Raw genomic sequence first — 18701 nt, 5'->3', positions numbered from 1 at the left:
TACATTATTAAACTTACATAAGTAGTAGGCTACTAGATGCTATTTACTATTCTATTCTTATTTTATATATACTCCTAGTGTGAGATTACTTATGTTAGTTTTAAATTATAGTAGTTTATTACTCCTAAAATAAATAAGAACTAGTTCTATAATATATACTATTTTAAGGAGTTAGAATAACATTCTACACTTATTTATTTATTTAAAAGGCGTGTCCTTTCTAGTAAGGTTTATTAATAGTATTATAACCTTTGCGTAATCTTTAATAAATTATTAATTAAATCTATAGAATTCTAAGAATTCTTAGATATTTTTTATAGTTTTTAGTATAGGCTAATTTCTAATACTCTCTATCTTACTTAGTGCTATCTTAATTCCTTTAGTAGTAATAATGTATCTAAGAAATTTAAGTTATTTAATATTAAATTAGTATTTCTTAAGTTTAATTCTTAAGTGTATCTTATCTAGTGCTTTTAGTACTATCTATATATACTTAGTGTAGTTAGATTTATTCTTAGAGAAGATAAGAATGTTGTCTATATATATAATAATAAATATATCTAAATATTTATAGAGTATATTATTAATAAGTGCTTAAAAGGTTACTAGTGCGTTAGTAAGTCTAAAAGGTATTACTAGGTACTTAAAGAGTCTATAGTATAATTAAAATACTATTTTCTATTCTTTACCTTTCTTTATTCTAATTAGGTGGTATCTATCTTATAAGTCTATTATTATAAAGACTTTTGCTTATAAGAGTTTATCTCTAAGCTCTAAGATATTAGGTAATAGGTATCTATTCTTAATTATTATATTATTAATTACTTAGTAGTTAACATATAGTCTATCTAATCTATTCTTCTTTTTAATAAATATAAAGGGACTTACTACTAGTAACTTTAATAGTCTAATATATCCTTTTACTAGGTTTATCTTAATAAATTTATATTCTTTCTAGAGTTCTTCTCCTATTTTACTATATAGTAGTCTAAAGGGTGGCGTTTTCTCTTCTTTTAGGTTAATTATATAGTCCTAGGGTTAATATTCTAGTAGATTTACTTTTCCTTCCTTTTCTATAAATATATATATCTATACTTTATACTCCTTTAGTACTTCTAAGGGTATACCTTCTTCCTTCTTCTTATACTTTATAACCTAGTGGTTCCTACTAGCGTCTACTAAGAGTAATTTCTATTTTTTAACTTTCTATTATAAGTCTATATTATTAATAATACTCTTATCTACTATTAATCTCTATTATTACGTAGGCTTAGCTTATAATACATATTTATAGTGTTCTAAGGATAGCGTTCTTAAACCCTAATTAATATATAGGTTGTGCTTCCTTAACTAGGGTAATCCTAATATAATATTATACCTAGATCTATCTAGTACATTAAGTATAATTATCTCCCTATATTTATAGATCTAAAGTATAGTAGTAACTTTATAAGTAATATATAATGTGTTTAGTATTTAACTTCTATTTATAATATAGATAGAATAAGCTTTATCCTTAAGTATTAGCTAGAGTTCTACTTATAGTGCTACTTCTTAGGATATAAAGTTTTCTAATATACCTAAATCTAGTAGTACCTTAATCTATATTTTATTAAGCTAAACTAGTAGCTTAATTAATACCTTACTATTAATAGTATTTAACTCTCTAATAGTATCTCTTTACCTATCTATTAGTCTTTAAGGGTTTCTTAGGCCTTAGGGGCTAGGATCTAGTCTAAAAAAGAACTATTTTTAGGAGCTAGGTAGTCTATATTCCCTTTTTATTATTTCTTTTACTCCTACCCTTCTTTTCTTCTACTATAGTTATTCTTCTACTATAGTTTCTCTTTAGAAGCTTTACCTTTCTATACTATACTTATTTCTATATAAATGTTAATAATTATCCTTAGTTAGTTAGGGTTCTTACTAAATCTATAAATACGCTTATTATCCTAGTGTCTACTATAATTAATATTTAAGTAAGTTTACTATCTATCTTAGGTATATATTCTATTATAGAGCGTACTAGTTACTACATTTTATGTGTTATTTATACTTAGAAAGTACAATTTTTCTTACTTATCCTATAAATATTTGTCGTATTTGTTAATTAGGTAATTATATTATTCCTAGCGGCATTATCGCTTATATAGTAGTTATTTACCTTTATATAGCTCTTTAGCTCTATAGTAGATTAGGTACTAGTTATATTTACATTTAATCTATTAGATATTTAAGTGCTATAGGTTTTAGTAGTCTAGGTAGTACTTTTATAAGTAGTCTAGGTTCTTATTATAGAAGTTTTTACTAGGGTCTTATTATATATATCTATAATCTACCTATTGTCTATCTTCTTTTATAATAATTTCTAGTCGGCGTTTATTATAAGCTTCTGGTAGTATAGAGAATAATAGTAAGATTATTATAAGTAATAATAATATGTCCCTATCTTATAGTTAGATTAGTAGTTTATCTAAGTATTCTTATACATTTACTCTATTAATAAAGATTACTTCTTTACCTTTAAACTATAGGTAAGGTATTAGTGTCTACTTAACTTCCTTATTTACTATTTTAGATTATTCTTCTTCTATGTCCTTATAAAGTTGTAAATTAGTTAATAACTCTAATCTAGATTTATTATTAAGTATAAGGTTATTAATAGCGTTTATAATAGTCTATTCTTTGTCCTTAATTTCCTTTATTAGGACAGTAAGTATATTTAACTACCTAATAACCTTATTCTTAGATCTATAGTTCCTAGTAATATAGCCTAGCTTACTATATATAAAATATATATAAGTCTTAGTCCCTTATTATTAGATTTTATCTAAGATACGCATATTAGGCTTATAAAAGCCTAGTCCTTTTCCTTTTCCTTTACCTAAGTAGTTAAACTAGATATCTTCTATTAGCTAGTATCTATAGGAGTCTCTTAATTAGTATTAAGGTCCTTTTAGCAGCACCCTATAGACTATAGGTGCTAGTTATCTAAAACTAATATTCCTTAGGTTATATTAGAATTCCTATTATAGTATAAACTATTCTCTATTAATTCTAATTAATTTATTATATAATTTATTAAGGGTTCTAATAATTCCTCTACTATATAGAAGTTCTTCTTATAGAGGTTTCTTAAGACCTTATTTATATATTATTATTAGTAACTTATTATCCTAGTTAAGTTATATAGCGTTCTTATAGAACTCTACTATATACTTAGCTACTAATTATTACTATATTATAGTTTAAATATTTTGTGCTGTAATAGGTACCTTATTAGTAATTCTAAATATCTATTTAAGGTATTTCTTAAAGTTAGTATAGTCTTTAATAATATTAACTACGTCTATATAGTTATCTACATATTCCTTATCTTTATTATTATAGTCTATTTCTAGATACTTAGTTACATAGGGTTAAATCCATTCTCTAGTATTACCTTATATATAAGTGGCTATAAAGATAACCTTTTATTTATCTTTAGGTTATTTATTAAGTTTAAAGAAATAGAGGTCTAACTAAAGAAGCTAGATATTAGTATACTTTCTATTACTATAATATAAATTAGGTTTATATACTTTACTCTTAGAGTTACCTATTAGAGTAATAGTATTATCTAAAGCTATAGAAGAAGTAGGAGTCCTTATAGTTATATTAAGGGTATTTAAGATATTAAATCTAGAAAGGGTAGCTAGTCCTAAATAGGTTAAGGTTAGTTCTTAGGTAAGACTTACTAAGGGGAGGAAGAAGGGGTTCTTATTAATATAGAAGTATCTTATAAAGTATAATAAGTTAATAAGGAGACCTAAGTAAATCTAAATAATAGATTAAAACTTAGGTTAAATATAAGTATAAAGGTTTATTCTTATATTTCTATATAGGGATCTTACTTAGTTACTTAGGGGCCCTAAATAACTAAGTAAGTTACGTAATAGCTCTTAGCTGCTTAGGTATTTAGGAACCCTAAGTAGCTAAGCAAGTTACGTAACTACTATCTAAGCGACTTAGCGTATCTTTATCTTATTATAACCCTAGTTATTGCATCTTCTGCCTTTATAAGCGCCCGAACTTCCCCACCGTTATCTGGTTCGTAACACTCTAATAGAGACTACTTATAGCCTTATTACTATTAGTATTATCTCTCCTTACGCCAGTTCCTGCCGATACCCTATCGGTCTTCTTTGTGATCGTAACACTTTATACGAGTTAATTAGATATACCTACTGCCAAACATCTAGCTCACCGCTTAGTCCGCTAACAGCTCGAACTCTTCCTCCAATTTTTAGCGGACTTCCCTCCCAAACAACCCACTCTTCACCACCCGGTGCTTTTGGCTCATCTATTCCCAGCGCTTTGTACACGTTCCTACCAACAAGATCAAGACCTTGGTCAAGCTTTAACCTCCCCTCACTGTTTGCGTATGCAATGCCCGCCAGCAACCCCAAATCCCTCGTTTCCCAAGTTTCTTCCACGCTGATACCCACCAAAACACCCGCATCGAGAAGCAGATTGAGGGTTGTGCCGTTGGTCAGTGGTGCGCCCATCAGACACCGCTTCTGATCCCACGAGCCCTGGTGTGGTTGCAGTGGAGCAACAATGACGGGGATCTTGGCTGTTGCGAGTTCCGTGGCCACCAGGTGTGCTTCTGCGGCACCGATGATAACAACGTTGAGGATTGGCTTAATGGATGATGTTTTGGCCTTCGAGATCGCAGATTCGATCGTGGATTTCAGGCGGATGATGGAAGCGATAGTGTCGGCGCTATGAGCGGCAAGGATCAAAGGTAGTGTACCATTGACAACGCGTTTGAGATATGTCTTTTCTGCATAGATATCCTTGTTCGGCACGTCAGGAACGGTATCGTTGTCGTTCACTGCATCTAGAAGCTTCCCGCGCACAGCTGCGATAGCGGCAGATATACTAGCCGTCCCTTCTTTCTTCGCAGCAAGGGTCAGCACATAATGTAAGCCTACCTCATCAGCCCACACGGCATTTTCCTCTAAGCTATGTTTTGCGCCGGTACGGAACCCTGCACTGATACCCTTGGCTTCGAAGCCGTATTCGTTGGGAGCGGAAATGGCGCGTGTGACGCCATGCGCGTAGGCATGTGCGAGCTGCTTGCCGCCGAAGAGAAGACCATCGGTCGCGCGTGTTACGCCATCGCTCGGAGGTGGACCGTCATGCGTATCAGATTCTGAGTCAATTTCTGCAAGGCCAAGTGTGGTACTAAAAGCTGTGAGAGGAGGTGTCAGATGGCCATTTTCAAGATGTATAACAGGTGCTTTTGCGGATCTCGCAGCTTCCATCTCGGCAACGCAAGCGCCCAAGCATATCAACTTCCCATTCTCGAAAACTGCAGACGTGCTGTCGGCGTGCCGATCCATTGAAGGAGTATCCTTGTAGGTCTTGGGGTAAGCGTACGAGATGCCTGTGAATACAACAGATCCTCTGACCGAGGACATCTTGAGCTCGTTCGCAAGCGCCGTATCTGGCGTGATCGGCTCCCGTTCCGGCTTTCTTAGTTCATAGGGGTTTTCGAATTGTGGAGCGCCATCAATCCAGACTTGCACAGGCGCTGCGCCAGCGGCCAGCGGGTCGGAATCCCACAATACGATATCTGCATCGAAGCCCAATTTGATCTTGCCAATGCGACCGCCCAAGCCCAATAGCTCAGCAGGAGCTGAAGTTACACCGGCAAGAGCAGCATGGTAAGGTAGTCCGTTTCCGTATGCTTTCGCAGCCTCAAAGACCACATGTTGTGAGTTCAAAACTGGGTTATCGGATACATATGTCGGAGTGATGTTGTGAGCATAAAGATGAGCTCCAGCTCGCTCAGAGGCAGTATAGGCTTCCACTTTGTAGTACACTATATTCAGTCAGCATTGTGCTCATCGTCTACATAGCCATGCGAAATGGCTCACTGTTGTCTGCAAATAGTGCAGCAGCGGGTGTTCCGCCCCAAGCGCGCTTGAGCACTTCCGGTACCAGAAACGTTTGATGCGCGTGATGGAACGCATACACGCGAAACTTGAACTCATTCGTGTGCCTTACGAAAGCCTCCAGATCGGGAATCGTATAGCAGTGGGTATTGACCCTAACTTGACCTCTGAGCACTGCACCCAGTGACTCCCACTGCAAGTCTTGCTTCAAGTACGTAGCCATGTTCTCAACACCCACAGCATCGGCAGCGATACACCAATCATCTTGCTCACTGACATACTTCTGTGCCTGCTCAAGGGCATGGCGAAACTCCCACGCTTCGCCCAAACGACTGACCGGCCCATGCTCGCCTACCTTTCCATATGTACGCTTTGGGTTCTCACCGCAAGCCATCTTCATATAGCGCCAATTCCTATCAGGGTCCGCATAGAGATCTTGCTGGCTAATCTCCTCTCTGCCGTTCTTGTTGCCTACAGCGAACTTGAGGACGTAGGCTTCTCCGCCGACATTGTTCCCGCTTCCGGGAAGAAACAGACTTGTCGTGACACCACCGCTCTTGATGTACTCCATCTCCGGCTGCAGAGGGTCCACGCCGTCGATTGACCGGACATACGGAGTGATGTCAGTGGACATTTCGTTGGTGTCATCTTGTAAACCGCCTTCGCTTGACAGTCCAGCATGGCTGTGCATGTCGACAATACCCGCCGTCAACAGGCGGCCATGAGCCTCGAAAACGTTGGTATCGGAAGGCACGGACGCCAGTGGAATGCTAGGGCGTATTTGCGCAATCAGACCCTTGTCAACAAGAACATCGGACGATACCCATGACCAGCCTTTGCCAGCTCTTGCATCTTCGGCGGACGTACCTGCTGCAGGCTCGCCAGTCCAAATGGTAGCATTGCGAATTAGCCAGGGCTTCGTGCCCGTGACCCAACGTTTGTTATGATCACGTGCTGTGCTGGGCTCGGTCGGTCTCTTGCGTAGAGCGACACATATAGCGTGATCTTGTTGCAGCCGGTCAATTGAGAGAATGCTTGTAGGCTTCAGCGTGTTGGTGGCAATTTGGTACGCAGAAAAGGCGAGAAATGCTAGACAAGCTGTGGTGAGGATGCGGAAGCCTCGTCTCCTTCGTTTGCGGTTTATCCAGGTCGGCTGTGGCGCGGTCGAAGGTGCGGTTGCATCGCGGTATGTGGGAAGGCCATTGGAAAGTCGCTTATCCATGTTGGGTGGCGATGCGAGGTTATGCGATGCGCTTTGGGCCTTGGTACGGTTGCAGAGAATAGATCTCTGGAGAGACCAAGCCTAGATATACGAGAGTTGCTCCGTTCCACTCTAATTCGAAGAGGAAGGTCATTGGCGCCGTCGTCGTTGAGATAAGACGTTTGTGGATGTCCCCACTACCGGTAGGCTGGCGCCCCCGCACCCGCGAGAATCCAAGCTTCACTTGACCTTGACCTTGTCTCGGCCCTCATGACCGAGTACACAACGATATATATAAGTGCTTCTTCAGCATTTTACTGCGCGGGAAGGATAGACTGTTCGATGTGAAGGAAAGGTTTGCGAAAAATGGTCATGTGCGGCAGGTCGCCGGTTCCGTTGTTATTTCCGCTAAACTGTGTTGGGATTCCCTCCACAACCACAAACCCATTACGACACGTGAGATCGGGACATCAGCACTTCGCACGATCGCGTGACAAAATGGTTCACGCGTAACGTTCGAGCTTTTGCAGAACATTAAAGATCTCGAGGAACAGTTGCGTGCCGGACTGCATAGATAATCTCAGAGCCCACAAGGACTCCAAAGCGCTGTTCAGCTTTCAAGTCTAGTTTCGATGGCTTCGTGTAGAACGTTGATCAAATATTGCCTAGGTTCATGAAGCGGTAGGCACGTTGTCAGTCCAAGAAGCCCATCGACACCTCGAGAGAGAACCCTCCTCGTCGGCATTTCTAATATCTGCATCGCGCATCATCAGCTTACGTGTTCATGGGCTTTTTGCGATCATCCCACTCGCTCACCGAATTGTCTCGAACCAATTTACCGCCTGCGGGATGGGGTTCCTGGGGCAGCGCTGCAGACAGACATCTTGCATCCGGGTGGAGTGCAACTGGGCCGACGAAACCTGGACGCACGTGTGCGCATCTATCCATAGCTCCTCAATTTTGTTAATCGGGACTGTGGGGTAGCGCAATTTTACTGAGATTGCCGACATGGATGTGCGAGAGGCGACGAGATCAGTCTTATGTACATGTTGTGGGCGTAACCATCACTCGCCATTCGCAAACATTCCTGTTGTGCTCTATCGAGTTGAGAAGCATCGAAGCACCTCAACTCAAGTTCACTACCCAGCGCAGGGCTTGTGGCTTCTGGCCATGTCGAGTAGGGCGTTTCTCCTGTTGGCACATCCTGAACGAGTGCTCTCGCTCCAGTGCCATAATCTCTTTCTCATCTATACTCACTAATACATGAGTAATCTATTCACTCACACCTTGATGCCCTCAATTTCTGGGCTTCTCCAACATCCCCTCGCCGCATCCCCAACTACCGACACTGCGAGATCTTCGTTCTCCACAGGCCCGGCTAATCTTCCGATCGTGCTTCGCCATCGTATAACATTTACCCAGCCAAGCTTTTTCTAGTACTACCATGCACCCCAGATGCCAAGGTTTTACAGATCCTACTTATTGATGAATACAATCAAGCAGGAGCACGTGCGACTCGGCACTCATCTACACGACCTATCATGATGTTGGCGATTACGACCAGCAATCTGCGAAGAAACGTAACGCCGCACAACTTTGCGAGGCCTTGGTGTAATGTGAGGAGGAGTTGAGCTGGCTGGCACAGTATCCCTGTGGTCATGTTTCTTGCGGCATTCAGCTTCCGAAACTCAATATCAGCATGCAAACGCTGAACGTATAATAGCCCAAGAGGCACCCCGTGCCGAGACTTCAACCCATTCTCCCTCTCACAAACGATTGTCCATTTTAATAGAGTCGAAATGGTTCAACTCTCTCAAGCTGTGACTGCCGCCATTCTGGCAACTGGTGTCTTTGCTCACCCAGGCGGCAACGTCAACAAGGAGATTTTGAGGCGTCAAGCTCATCTCGATCATTCTGAACGCCGCAATGTTCAATCATGCAAAAGAGATCTCATCGGGAGTGGCTGGGTTAGGGAACAACACCAGAGGCGTGAGGCCAGGCTGCACGAACTTCGAGTTGCTGCTGGCTTTGCCCAGCCGGGAGACCTAGTTCGTCGAGATGTTGGCGAGGTCGAAGAGGAGTACGGTGTCCAGGCTTCATGCACCCTTGATCCTGAGGCGACTGAGGGCCCATACTGTAAGCGAGTTAGCCAGCTGCATAATCTTTCAATCACTAACTTGGACAGGGGTCGTGGGTGAATTGGTCCGCCAGGACCTACTTACTGGAGAGAAGGGTGCTATCACACACTTAGACATCAACGTTGTCGATACTTCGACCTGCAAGCCTGTCACTGACGCATATGTTGAGATGTGGGGTTCCAACTCTACTGTAAGTATAAGTTTGACTTTTCGTCAACCTCAAGCTGACGGTTCAGGGTGTTTACACTGGCGTTCAATCCCGTGGCAACGGCGATGGTGGCTCATCATCCCTAGTGAGCAATGCGCTTCGTGGATTGCAGCCGACCGGTGCGAATGGAACGGCCACATTCATCACTGTCATTCCAGGTCATTACGTTGGTCGCACAAACCACTTGCACAGTAAGACTCATTCCAATATTTCGACAAAGCTCCGAGCTAAACTTTCTCAGCTATCGTTCACCACGGTGCCACCCTCCTCCCTAACAACACTATTGCAGGCGGCACCATCTCTCACGTTGGTCAGTTCTACATCGAGCAGAACTTTCTCAATCAGGTCGAGAAGACCGCACCATACAACACGAACACTCAAAAGGTGACTACTAACGCCCAGGATATGCTCTTCAACATGGGCAAGCAGGGTGGCGACGATCCAGTAATGAAGATCTCGCTCATCGGCAGCAAAATTGAAGACGGCCTTTATGCAACCATCGATGTTGGTGTGAACCCGAAAGCTAGGCGCAACCCGGCACCCGTGAATATGTGGACATCCTCTGGAGGCAAGCCGTACCCGAATAGCCCATGGACTGGATACCCCGACACGTAAGTACTCGTTGCTTGTACGGGATCACGAACTGATAATCGATAGCTGCAAAAATTGTGGTTTCGGTGGAAGGCCTCCGACTATGTGAGGGCATACTGCGGAAGAAGTCGCTAGGCAAAAAAAGAATCCGCTCGCCTCATACTATATGTTTCACGTTGTCACTGCCCTATGGATGTGACCTATCTATAACTATATGTCGGTTTTGCCGGCCTCAAAATCATCCTTCCTTGCCTCCCGTGCCTATTACATTTAACATCGACCTCCTTCAACACAACACTTAATCGAAAGCGATTTGCATCCGCAATAGCCTACTTGCCGATCAAATCTTCGCATGTCCCCAACCTCTTCTTCGCCAATAGTCACCTTTGAGCTTCTCTACAGCGTGCAACCACAGCCTCACCTTTCCATTATCTTGGTCACCGTTTCCCTTCCTCCGTGATGAAAGGCTGCAATATCATCCCAATGAATCGCCCAATGAATCGCATCTTCCCCACAGACACTTCATGATCACAGCCTTGATCTCCCAGCCTTCTTCATCGGGTCCTGCACGATCAATGTTACCATGTCAGCGTGAGACGTTCGCTGCAGCGACTGGCTCAGCTTGGTTACCGTTATCTTGAATCTGGCCGACTGCTGCAAACTTCCCATCAAATCCAAGCATGGCTGGATTCAATGGGTATGTCGAAGAGACGGTTTGCCACTTCTAGTGTTTATTGGGGTAGAATGTCGAACGTCGTGTGGCCTTCATTCATCAAACCGTCAGAGTTTCAGCTAACGTACCTGTGTTGTGTCGTTTGGGGGCGCGACGCAGCCGTGTCTGGAGACTGGTCAATAGAGGAATATGGCTCGGACTAGGGATCAGAAGAGAGGGTTCAATTGCGATTGGTGCTGGTGATGGTGGGACGTTGAACGATATTGTACAAGTGTTTTTGATACTGCGTACTGGATACGCCGGACTTTCAGTATTTAGGTCTCAAAGCGGATTATGGTGGCACTCATTATTGAGCGCTAGAAGGTTTGAGCTGCTATATTAACATACTGGCCGTTGACACTAGTAGTCTCTTATGGAATAAAGAAAAGGGTCCAATTCCGACGTAATTTCTAACTAATTTCTAACATGATCAGTCAGGAGCTGTCCACTATACTTACGAAGCGGTCTTGATAGGTTGAGCCGGATGTGTGTATATCTACAGGTACAGTGTACCTGATACCATTCTCGTACCATATAGGTAGCTTTCGAAAGCTGCATATTCTCAAGCTCAGGTCAGAAGTGACAAAATCACACGAACGAGGCGTTCAAGATTCAAGATGCACTTCTTCCCGCATTGTTTTGAAAGTAGTGGATAGATTTTTCAGGGCCACGACAACATTGTACTATGAAGGAGCAGGAACGTTGTTCGAGTATAGGGCATTGTATAACTGTATAATGAACCAACATCGTGTGTGTCTTCCCTCATATAAGTAGCAGTAACTGCAAGGCCAATACCTCTAGACAGAAGGAATGACACACAATCGACAAACAGTTCACGACATTGTAACCAACATGTCCGTTCTGAACATCATTCTTGGAGTTTGGGGAAACGGCGCCCGTATGTTCTATGCGTCACTAAAGCAGCGGCTTTTTGCCCCAACAGCGCTCAACCGTATGAATGGCGCGAGTACAGTTTTGTTAGCTGGCAGTAAGATTCATGCCGACCCTTTCGCGGTGAATTCGCCAGTACACCCTAGCGATAGGTCGACGCCTAATTGGATGACCAACGGTATATCTCATTTCCATACGTATGAGGACCACATAGAGCCTTTCCCTGTTCTCACAATGTTCGATGTGGCAGAGTGTGAAGAAGCGGCTATGCAAGCTGCGCACGCTCAGGCTGATCTTTTGCCAAAACCACATCCGACATTTCTACCCGTCCTAGCCCCTATGGACGGCATGACTGCAGTAAGAACAGCAGTCATGCGAGATGATGACATCTTCATTCACGAGGCCGAAGCTCGTGATGCCCTGCGCACTGCTTTGCACTTCGCTGCCAGCAAGGCAAGATCACGGTACCAGCATTCTCATCCAGCCTTTACCACTCCGAAAACTCCATGGGTTCCGTACTCTTCTCCCCTCGCTGGCGAGATGATGAAGTACATCGGCAAAACTTATCAAAGTTGTCGCAACTCGATTCGGGCAGCGCCACCGTCCCAGATCCGCCTCGAGCTTGAGACGTGTCTTGTCCTTGCTTTCGCGCCGTACGTACTTTCTGGTGCTTTCAAATCTGCTAGTGGGAAGAACTCGATTGTGCCCGGATTTATTGCTTCCGCAATCGAGAGAGGTGCTTGTGGGGTTCCTTCTGCTACTCGTGAAGTTATTCAACTCTGCGAGGAGGGTCTTGTCGATGATGGAGAAGACTTATTGGGGATTTGGGCGGCGTGGATGTGGGTAGTGAAGGCTTATATAGGGGTCCTTGTGCTGCGGGATAGGCGCCGTCCAAAGGAAGATATCATCTGGGATTGAGTCGGCCTAACGAAACCCCCCTATTGCGCGGGCCGGCATTATCAGTTCGTCTAACCGGATGTGGAGATGATAGACTTATCACCACCAAATGCACATATGAGAGAGAGTCTGGAGGTCGCTTGCTTGGATTGATTAGTCTGGCGTTGATTGTATTTCTCTCATTGGTTGAAACATTTACGTCGTGCCGTTTAATATATACATGATATAGTTTGTGATTTTGTTTCAAAAGAACACATTATTGCTTTTGCTCATAGAGTAGTCACGTCTTCTCTCATGAAGCAACGCACCGACTCTACAGATGATTTTTATGCAATGTTACTGGTTGAGGTTAGCTGATTGTATCAATATGTGATATCATCGCCATCGTCAGAGCTACTTCAAATTATATCACTATGATGACACCTACTTAGGTTAGGACAATGAGTCGTTGATGTCTAATCGGGTGGGTGTGTTGTACCCTTCTGGATTGGATAAACCACTACAAAATACAAGTTGTATCGGTACTTTACGAAAAGGATAAGTCACCTTCCATGGTAGTAGGGTAGCTTCGAGATCAGATCTATATAACCTATCAGCCATCTGGTTAGCTGGGCTCCTTGGATAACGCTAATCTAGAGTGAAGTTTTACCAAGAAGGCCACCTTCTCGCCATACAGCCAATCAGCTTGTTAAGGATCACGTATATCTTACCTGAAAGCTAACCTAGTACTATAGAAGGTGGCACCTTTTCGCAAACGATAAGAACATATAACACTATCTCCCTAATTGAAGTTATCACACAATAGCGTTATCGCTGTATCGTGCATAACATCAAGATAAGCGATTCGGCGTCCGCAGTGACTTCAGCGGCCTCAAGCCTCGGCGCTGCCGCAGCAGGTCCCTACAACTACGCAGACGCAAACACTCCGGCTCAACATTCCTTGAACCAAACTGGTGAGTGTTACTCCACCACCTTCGCCTCATACGCCAGCAGATATAGTGTTGGCAATGCAACATACAATGCTCATCGCCCTGGTTGTTCCGGATTTGATATAAGTCGATGAAAGCAGGGAATGGCTCTGTGCTGCCAGTGGGAAGACCAATGGAGTAGCCGGCATCGCTCACTGTTGTGACGACGACGGCTCTTGCTCGCTCAGCCTTCCGCTTTTGGTGCTCATCAACTATATCGAAGTATTTAGCGGGGTTCGTGTTCGTCTTGTTGGTTGCTCTAGCGCTATTCCGCTTTACGATCTTGGAAGAACCAATGGATGCAGATTTTCCGGCCTTGGAGTCCTTCTTGAGCAACTTCGGAGCCATTATGCGCGAGCTAAGTAGTTGTGCGTTGGAGAGGGTCGATCTTGAGAGTAGAAAGCTCCTTATAAGCATGAATTGCATTGTGTCACCAATATAGTAAAGCTGTAGAAGCTCTTGTTACTGCACAACGCTGAAAGTCACAATGATAGTTGTGAATATGACGCACAGACTATGTCTAGTATTCGCGAACAAAGAAGCAGAACAACGACAGCAGCTTGGGAGAGTCTACTCGGGAGCTTTACGCAATTGAGAAAGTTTTGCATCGACTTGTTCGACGGGTCGCGAGTGCTCCGACTACAAATGAACGACAGCTGGGAATGGCTTAGTGAAGTTGCTTATGGTTGAAGACGCAGCCTACACGCCCTTCCCACTAGGCGCCTTCTCAGAGCTGATGATGAAAGTGAAGGTTTCGATCATCGTAAAGTGCGATAACTACCGTGAATTAATTGCGTAAGCGTATTCAAGAGCTCACCAGCATACCGCTCCGATATATCAGTACCTTTTTGCAGATACTATACCATAGGTATCATGTACAACCTCGCCCGAACGTCGACAAGTTTTTGACAACTACATCGATGAATTCGCCCACATTATATATACAGGCGCAAACCACGATGTGTCCCCTTCTCGAAAGTTTTCAAAGAGAGCAGGGTTTCTGGGCTGTATGGCACTGCAAGTTCTGGGTGAACCCTTACATTGATTGCATACATCGGTGCACAAGCTTCCTGTTTCTTCCCGAGAGCGGCAAACGTTCGTAGCGATCTGGCCATGGCACAAGGAATGGTAACACAGTAATCTATGGATTTGTGGTGTTAAGGCGATTGGTCTTGGTAGGGCTGGACCCTGCTTGATGTTGCGTCAGGAAGCGTTGTGTGGTGAGGGAGAAGTTGCACAGTCACATGATGTGGTGTCGGCCAATCGAAGGTCGTCCATATCGCTTACGCGGTACTTCGCCCAATCACAAATCAAATGACCGTGCTGACCGGAAACAAGGGCTATGACATCACGCTCGTTCCTGAGACGGTCCCCAGCCCAAGCTCCACAAATGGCCTCGAGAGAAGCCAACAACTGGTACGCTAAAGAACCCCCCTCACGCTGTGAACAGCCCACCCGCATTTTCATGCTTCTTCACCGCTCCACAGAGAAACCTAACGCAAAAAACACGACGTAAGAGCTCTGCAGCCTCTAAAGTACTTTTACCACATACGACAGCCTCCTCTATCAGCAATATGGCCGCCGCTACCGCTTGCCCAGGTGTGTTAAGCTGCTGGAGCTCTGCCTATGAATGCATCACTGGAGCTTCCGCCTGCGCGTATTCGAATAGCTGCTAATACCTGCCCAGTCATCGGCTCAACCAACGATGTTCTTCCACCTAACCATCCCGACGTCGACCTCACCAAAGATGGACAAGTAGGACACTCGCGCAAGCTACCCATAGCTGCTCTATGCTGACATTGTTTAGACCTGCCCCGTGGTAGGCGCCACCACCGACCACCACCACAACCTCCACAAGCACCCCTCAGTCCCCATCCCCGAGCCCAAGTCGCCCCTCGCGACCGAGTGCCCAGCACTGAAGAACGCGGTCCAGGAGCCCAAGAGCCAGGCCATGGACGACGCTATTTGTCCCGTGGTCGGGACCGCTACTACAATTCTACCCCCCGATCACCCCGATACGACCAAGGCGAAAGAGGGCGATGTATGCCCAGTGACGAAGGCGACGGTGGAACACCACAAGGAGAAGGTGCATACGCATCCCAGCTTGCAGGCGGCCAGTGATGTGGCTGTCTGCCCTGTCACGGGACAACATGGTCCCGCACATGCGTAGGCGGACATGATGGTGTATAGCGATAAGGTTGTTTGGGGCGTTAGACCGGCGCTTTGGCTTGTGATGTATGTTATGATTATGACACGGGATAAAGGCCTTGCTAGGCATCTCCATTGAACACCAATTGTACAAATGACAAAGCTGCGTGCGACGAATCTTGCTACTCTCAAGACGATTGACAGTGCGATACATCAAGGCCTTCAAGGAGATGATGCGCACTTTGCACACGCGAGATGGCCAAGCGAAACTTGATTGTCGTTATGAAGATCATGATTGGGATCGTGCGAGTATCTACGGCCGTAAATGGACCCACCTAGTAGTTATAGATAGGCATAGAGGGAGGGAACCCCGTAAGCCTCTCGCCCGGGGCAGGTCTGAACCTCTTCTCCTTATACCACTCTTGCGCCGTCTTGGATAGCTCCTCCACCTCGCTGAAGTCAAAGGCAGGCTTGGTAAGGCCATGGTAGATATCCTTGGACAGATCCGTACCAATGTTGTATACTTGGGCAAGGTACTTCTTCTGCGAGTTTGTCAAGTACCCTGAAATTCAGCTAAGTGTGTACATCAATGCCCGCCATCGCATTCCACTTCGTCCACCTCGGGTGGCGGGCATTGATGTACACACTTAGCTGAATTTCAGGGTACTTGACAAACTTGAGCATGTTGGCGGTATGCTTGATCGTGTACCTTGTCTCCTGCTCGCTCATGACGAGACGCGCGAGGAGCACGGCCCCCTCCTGAGGTAGCTCCTTGGATGGCCGTACGCCATGGCAGCGTAGATGGAGCCGATAGCGAGCGGCGTATGCGTCCGGGTGATAGTTTTCTGACGTCTGTCCACATTGATCGTGCAGGCGGGATGCGCACGATGTCAACAGGACGTCAGATGATTTCGCGTTCGCGCTAGAGAGCCGACGCTTTGGTGTGTTTGTGTGATGCTCAGGTTGCGTCAGGCCAATCAAAGCAGGGCTGATTCCAGCTGTGCTGCGGCCCAGTGGTCCGCGGAACACCAGCACACTCCCTACCAGTAATCAGCTTCGGGAGAACATAGCTGCCAATCGACATGGAGCATTATTCACGCGGCTGCTGCTTCTGTCCAGCTGATGTTGCTGTCGTCTGTGCATCGTACATAGTACGTAGTTGTTGCGTTCGTTGACCGTCTGCACCACCCACCCAGCTAACGCATCGCGGTGCAATTGGCTCGAATAAAATGCCGTCCCTGTTCTCACCTTCTCTGTCTACTTAGAACCTTCAATCCACAGTCTTGTCCGTGAGCAATCTCGACATGTTCGCTACACGCAACTTCGTAGCTCCAGTCGCTCGCGCTTCGTTTTGGCCTCAGCTACCTCGCATGCCAGTGCACGTCCAACTATTATCCTTGCGTGCTCGTGTTGCAGCAATGTCGACCGTCAGCGACGTTATCATCCATGATCACAAGGAGCTGAAGGACTATTTCAACGAAATCGTAAACTCGACCGACCACGATCATCAGGCTCGATACGGAAACCAGTTCGTCTGGGAGTTGGCCCGCCATTCGATCGCTGAGGAACTGATTGTCTACCCGGCTTTCGAGAAGTACCTCCCGGAGGGTAAGACCATGGCTGAGAGCGATCGCAAGCAACACCACCAGGTGAGAGGTGTTCGTTGTGTCGGGTGTTGACCTCGCTGATGACCCTAGCTCAAGGAACATCTCAAGGAATTTCAAAACATGAAGGCCTCCCATCCGGAATACGTTCCGAAACTCAAGTCTCTCTACACCTTGCTAGAACAACACATTGCTGAAGAGGAGAGGGACGATCTTCCCAAGTTCGAAAAGGCACTCAGCAACGAAGATGGCGTTTCCGCAAAGCTTGCCGCCAACTTCCAGCGCACCAAAAAATTCCTACCCACGAGGAGTCATCCCTCGGCTGGAGAGGCACGTAGCATCGTTTTGAATAGTCAAGCCCAAGCTTATGTACAATCAGAATCCCGCTTTCGAGTCAGCCATGGGACTGTTGGCAGCTCCTATCGATAAGCTGGCGGACATGTTCCGCAAATTCCCCGTTAAATAGAGCACGAGGTGTTTCTTCAAGCTTTGGGCGAGGACGGGCTGTGAACAAGGCCGACGTTCAAGGGGGGTCGGGGGTTGGAGAGCAAAAACGGTACGGGGATCAAGCTACTGTACGCTCCTCTGTGTATATAGATTAGCGTAAGAGGGTCTGGTAGATGCTAAAGTAGTGCACTAAGCTGCCAAAATAAGCTTACTACTATCGTATCAGGAGCTCTGCGGCCACTGTCCATGGGAAACATATAGAAAAGCGGGGCTTGATCACTATCTAACAGGCTCAGTTAGATGCGTAACGTTAGTTAATAGATTTCTACTCCTACGTTACCTCTACTAAAGCTATATAGCGAGTTATGTACACGCTAATAGTAAGAATAGTGATCACCCTGGTTTCCGCGCAATTTTTTCTATAGGTGGTGGCCGCAAAATTGTGAATAGCCCTAATATAGTTAATAGGCCGATAATCAGCCTTCCATAGTACACGGATTAGCTGAAGTTGACGAAAAGGTACCCAGAGCCATTGGAAGGCGGGCGTATAACTTTTTCAAAGCCACGAAACGACATATTCCAGTTGGTTGATGATGCGAGTAGTCAAAAGGGACCTACTTGTAGTACGAAACATAATGGAATCATGGTGACGACTTAATTTGCAGCAGGATGATGGGTTTGCCAGGGACGAGACGCGTTCGGCCCACTGAAGAGAAACTGCTCGATTAATTGGAAGAATAGAACAATGTTATGCTTTCGAATACCAGCCGAGTGCACGAATTCAGCCTCCGAAATCAACACAACAATCCGGGTACAATCCGGGTATACTTTGTGGTCCCGGGACATACAATGTAGAGGTTGCCTATCTAAATGCACTAGTCCTTGTGCCAATTTCTCCCTATTCGCATACGCTCCTCCAACTGGATACTGCGCCGCCCTCCGTCTTGTGGTCGC

The 18701-nt window shown here is 44.8% G+C and overlaps 6 protein-coding genes across 6 annotated transcripts; 3 read left to right on the top strand and 3 right to left on the bottom strand.

Annotated features, from left to right (window-relative positions):
• Positions 1-4223: 4223 nt before the first annotated feature.
• On the bottom strand, positions 4224-7164 carry N0V89_007536 (uncharacterized protein; the record flags this gene model as incomplete). Its single annotated transcript, XM_056216298.1, has 2 exons — positions 4224-5869; positions 5925-7164. 2 exons carry the CDS (start codon positions 7162-7164, stop codon positions 4224-4226), a joined length of 2886 nt encoding a protein of 961 aa, XP_056070545.1.
• A 1778-nt stretch (positions 7165-8942) lies between these two features.
• Positions 8943-10104, top strand: N0V89_007535 (uncharacterized protein; the record flags this gene model as incomplete). Its single annotated transcript, XM_056216297.1, has 4 exons — positions 8943-9279; positions 9329-9471; positions 9518-9680; positions 9731-10104. The coding sequence occupies 4 exons, from the start codon at positions 8943-8945 to the stop codon at positions 10102-10104; spliced, it is 1017 nt and encodes a 338-aa protein (XP_056070544.1).
• Positions 10105-13122: 3018 nt separating this feature from the next.
• On the bottom strand, positions 13123-13896 carry N0V89_007534 (uncharacterized protein; the record flags this gene model as incomplete). Its single annotated transcript, XM_056216296.1, has 2 exons — positions 13123-13160; positions 13599-13896. The coding sequence occupies 2 exons, from the start codon at positions 13894-13896 to the stop codon at positions 13123-13125; spliced, it is 336 nt and encodes a 111-aa protein (XP_056070543.1).
• Positions 13897-14938: 1042 nt separating this feature from the next.
• N0V89_007533 (uncharacterized protein) lies at positions 14939-15718 on the top strand (the record flags this gene model as incomplete). The annotated part of the gene is made up of 3 exons (XM_056216295.1): positions 14939-14990; positions 15236-15303; positions 15356-15718. The coding sequence occupies 3 exons, from the start codon at positions 14939-14941 to the stop codon at positions 15716-15718; spliced, it is 483 nt and encodes a 160-aa protein (XP_056070542.1).
• A 313-nt stretch (positions 15719-16031) lies between these two features.
• N0V89_007532 (uncharacterized protein) lies at positions 16032-16425 on the bottom strand (the record flags this gene model as incomplete). The annotated part of the gene is made up of 2 exons (XM_056216294.1): positions 16032-16258; positions 16344-16425. The coding sequence occupies 2 exons, from the start codon at positions 16423-16425 to the stop codon at positions 16032-16034; spliced, it is 309 nt and encodes a 102-aa protein (XP_056070541.1).
• Positions 16426-17114: 689 nt separating this feature from the next.
• Positions 17115-17766, top strand: N0V89_007531 (uncharacterized protein; the record flags this gene model as incomplete). Its single annotated transcript, XM_056216293.1, is given in 3 exon segments — positions 17115-17345; positions 17394-17634; positions 17654-17766. The coding sequence occupies 3 exon segments, from the start codon at positions 17115-17117 to the stop codon at positions 17764-17766; spliced, it is 585 nt and encodes a 194-aa protein (XP_056070540.1).
• Between the last annotated feature and the right edge of the window lie 935 nt (positions 17767-18701).

Source organism: Didymosphaeria variabile, assembly GCF_027946475.1.
Source record: "Didymosphaeria variabile strain IMI 356815 chromosome Unknown scaffold_5, whole genome shotgun sequence".
Taxonomy (NCBI): Eukaryota; Fungi; Ascomycota; class Dothideomycetes; order Pleosporales; family Didymosphaeriaceae; genus Didymosphaeria; species Didymosphaeria variabile.
This window is presented reverse-complemented; position numbering and strand designations above follow the sequence as displayed.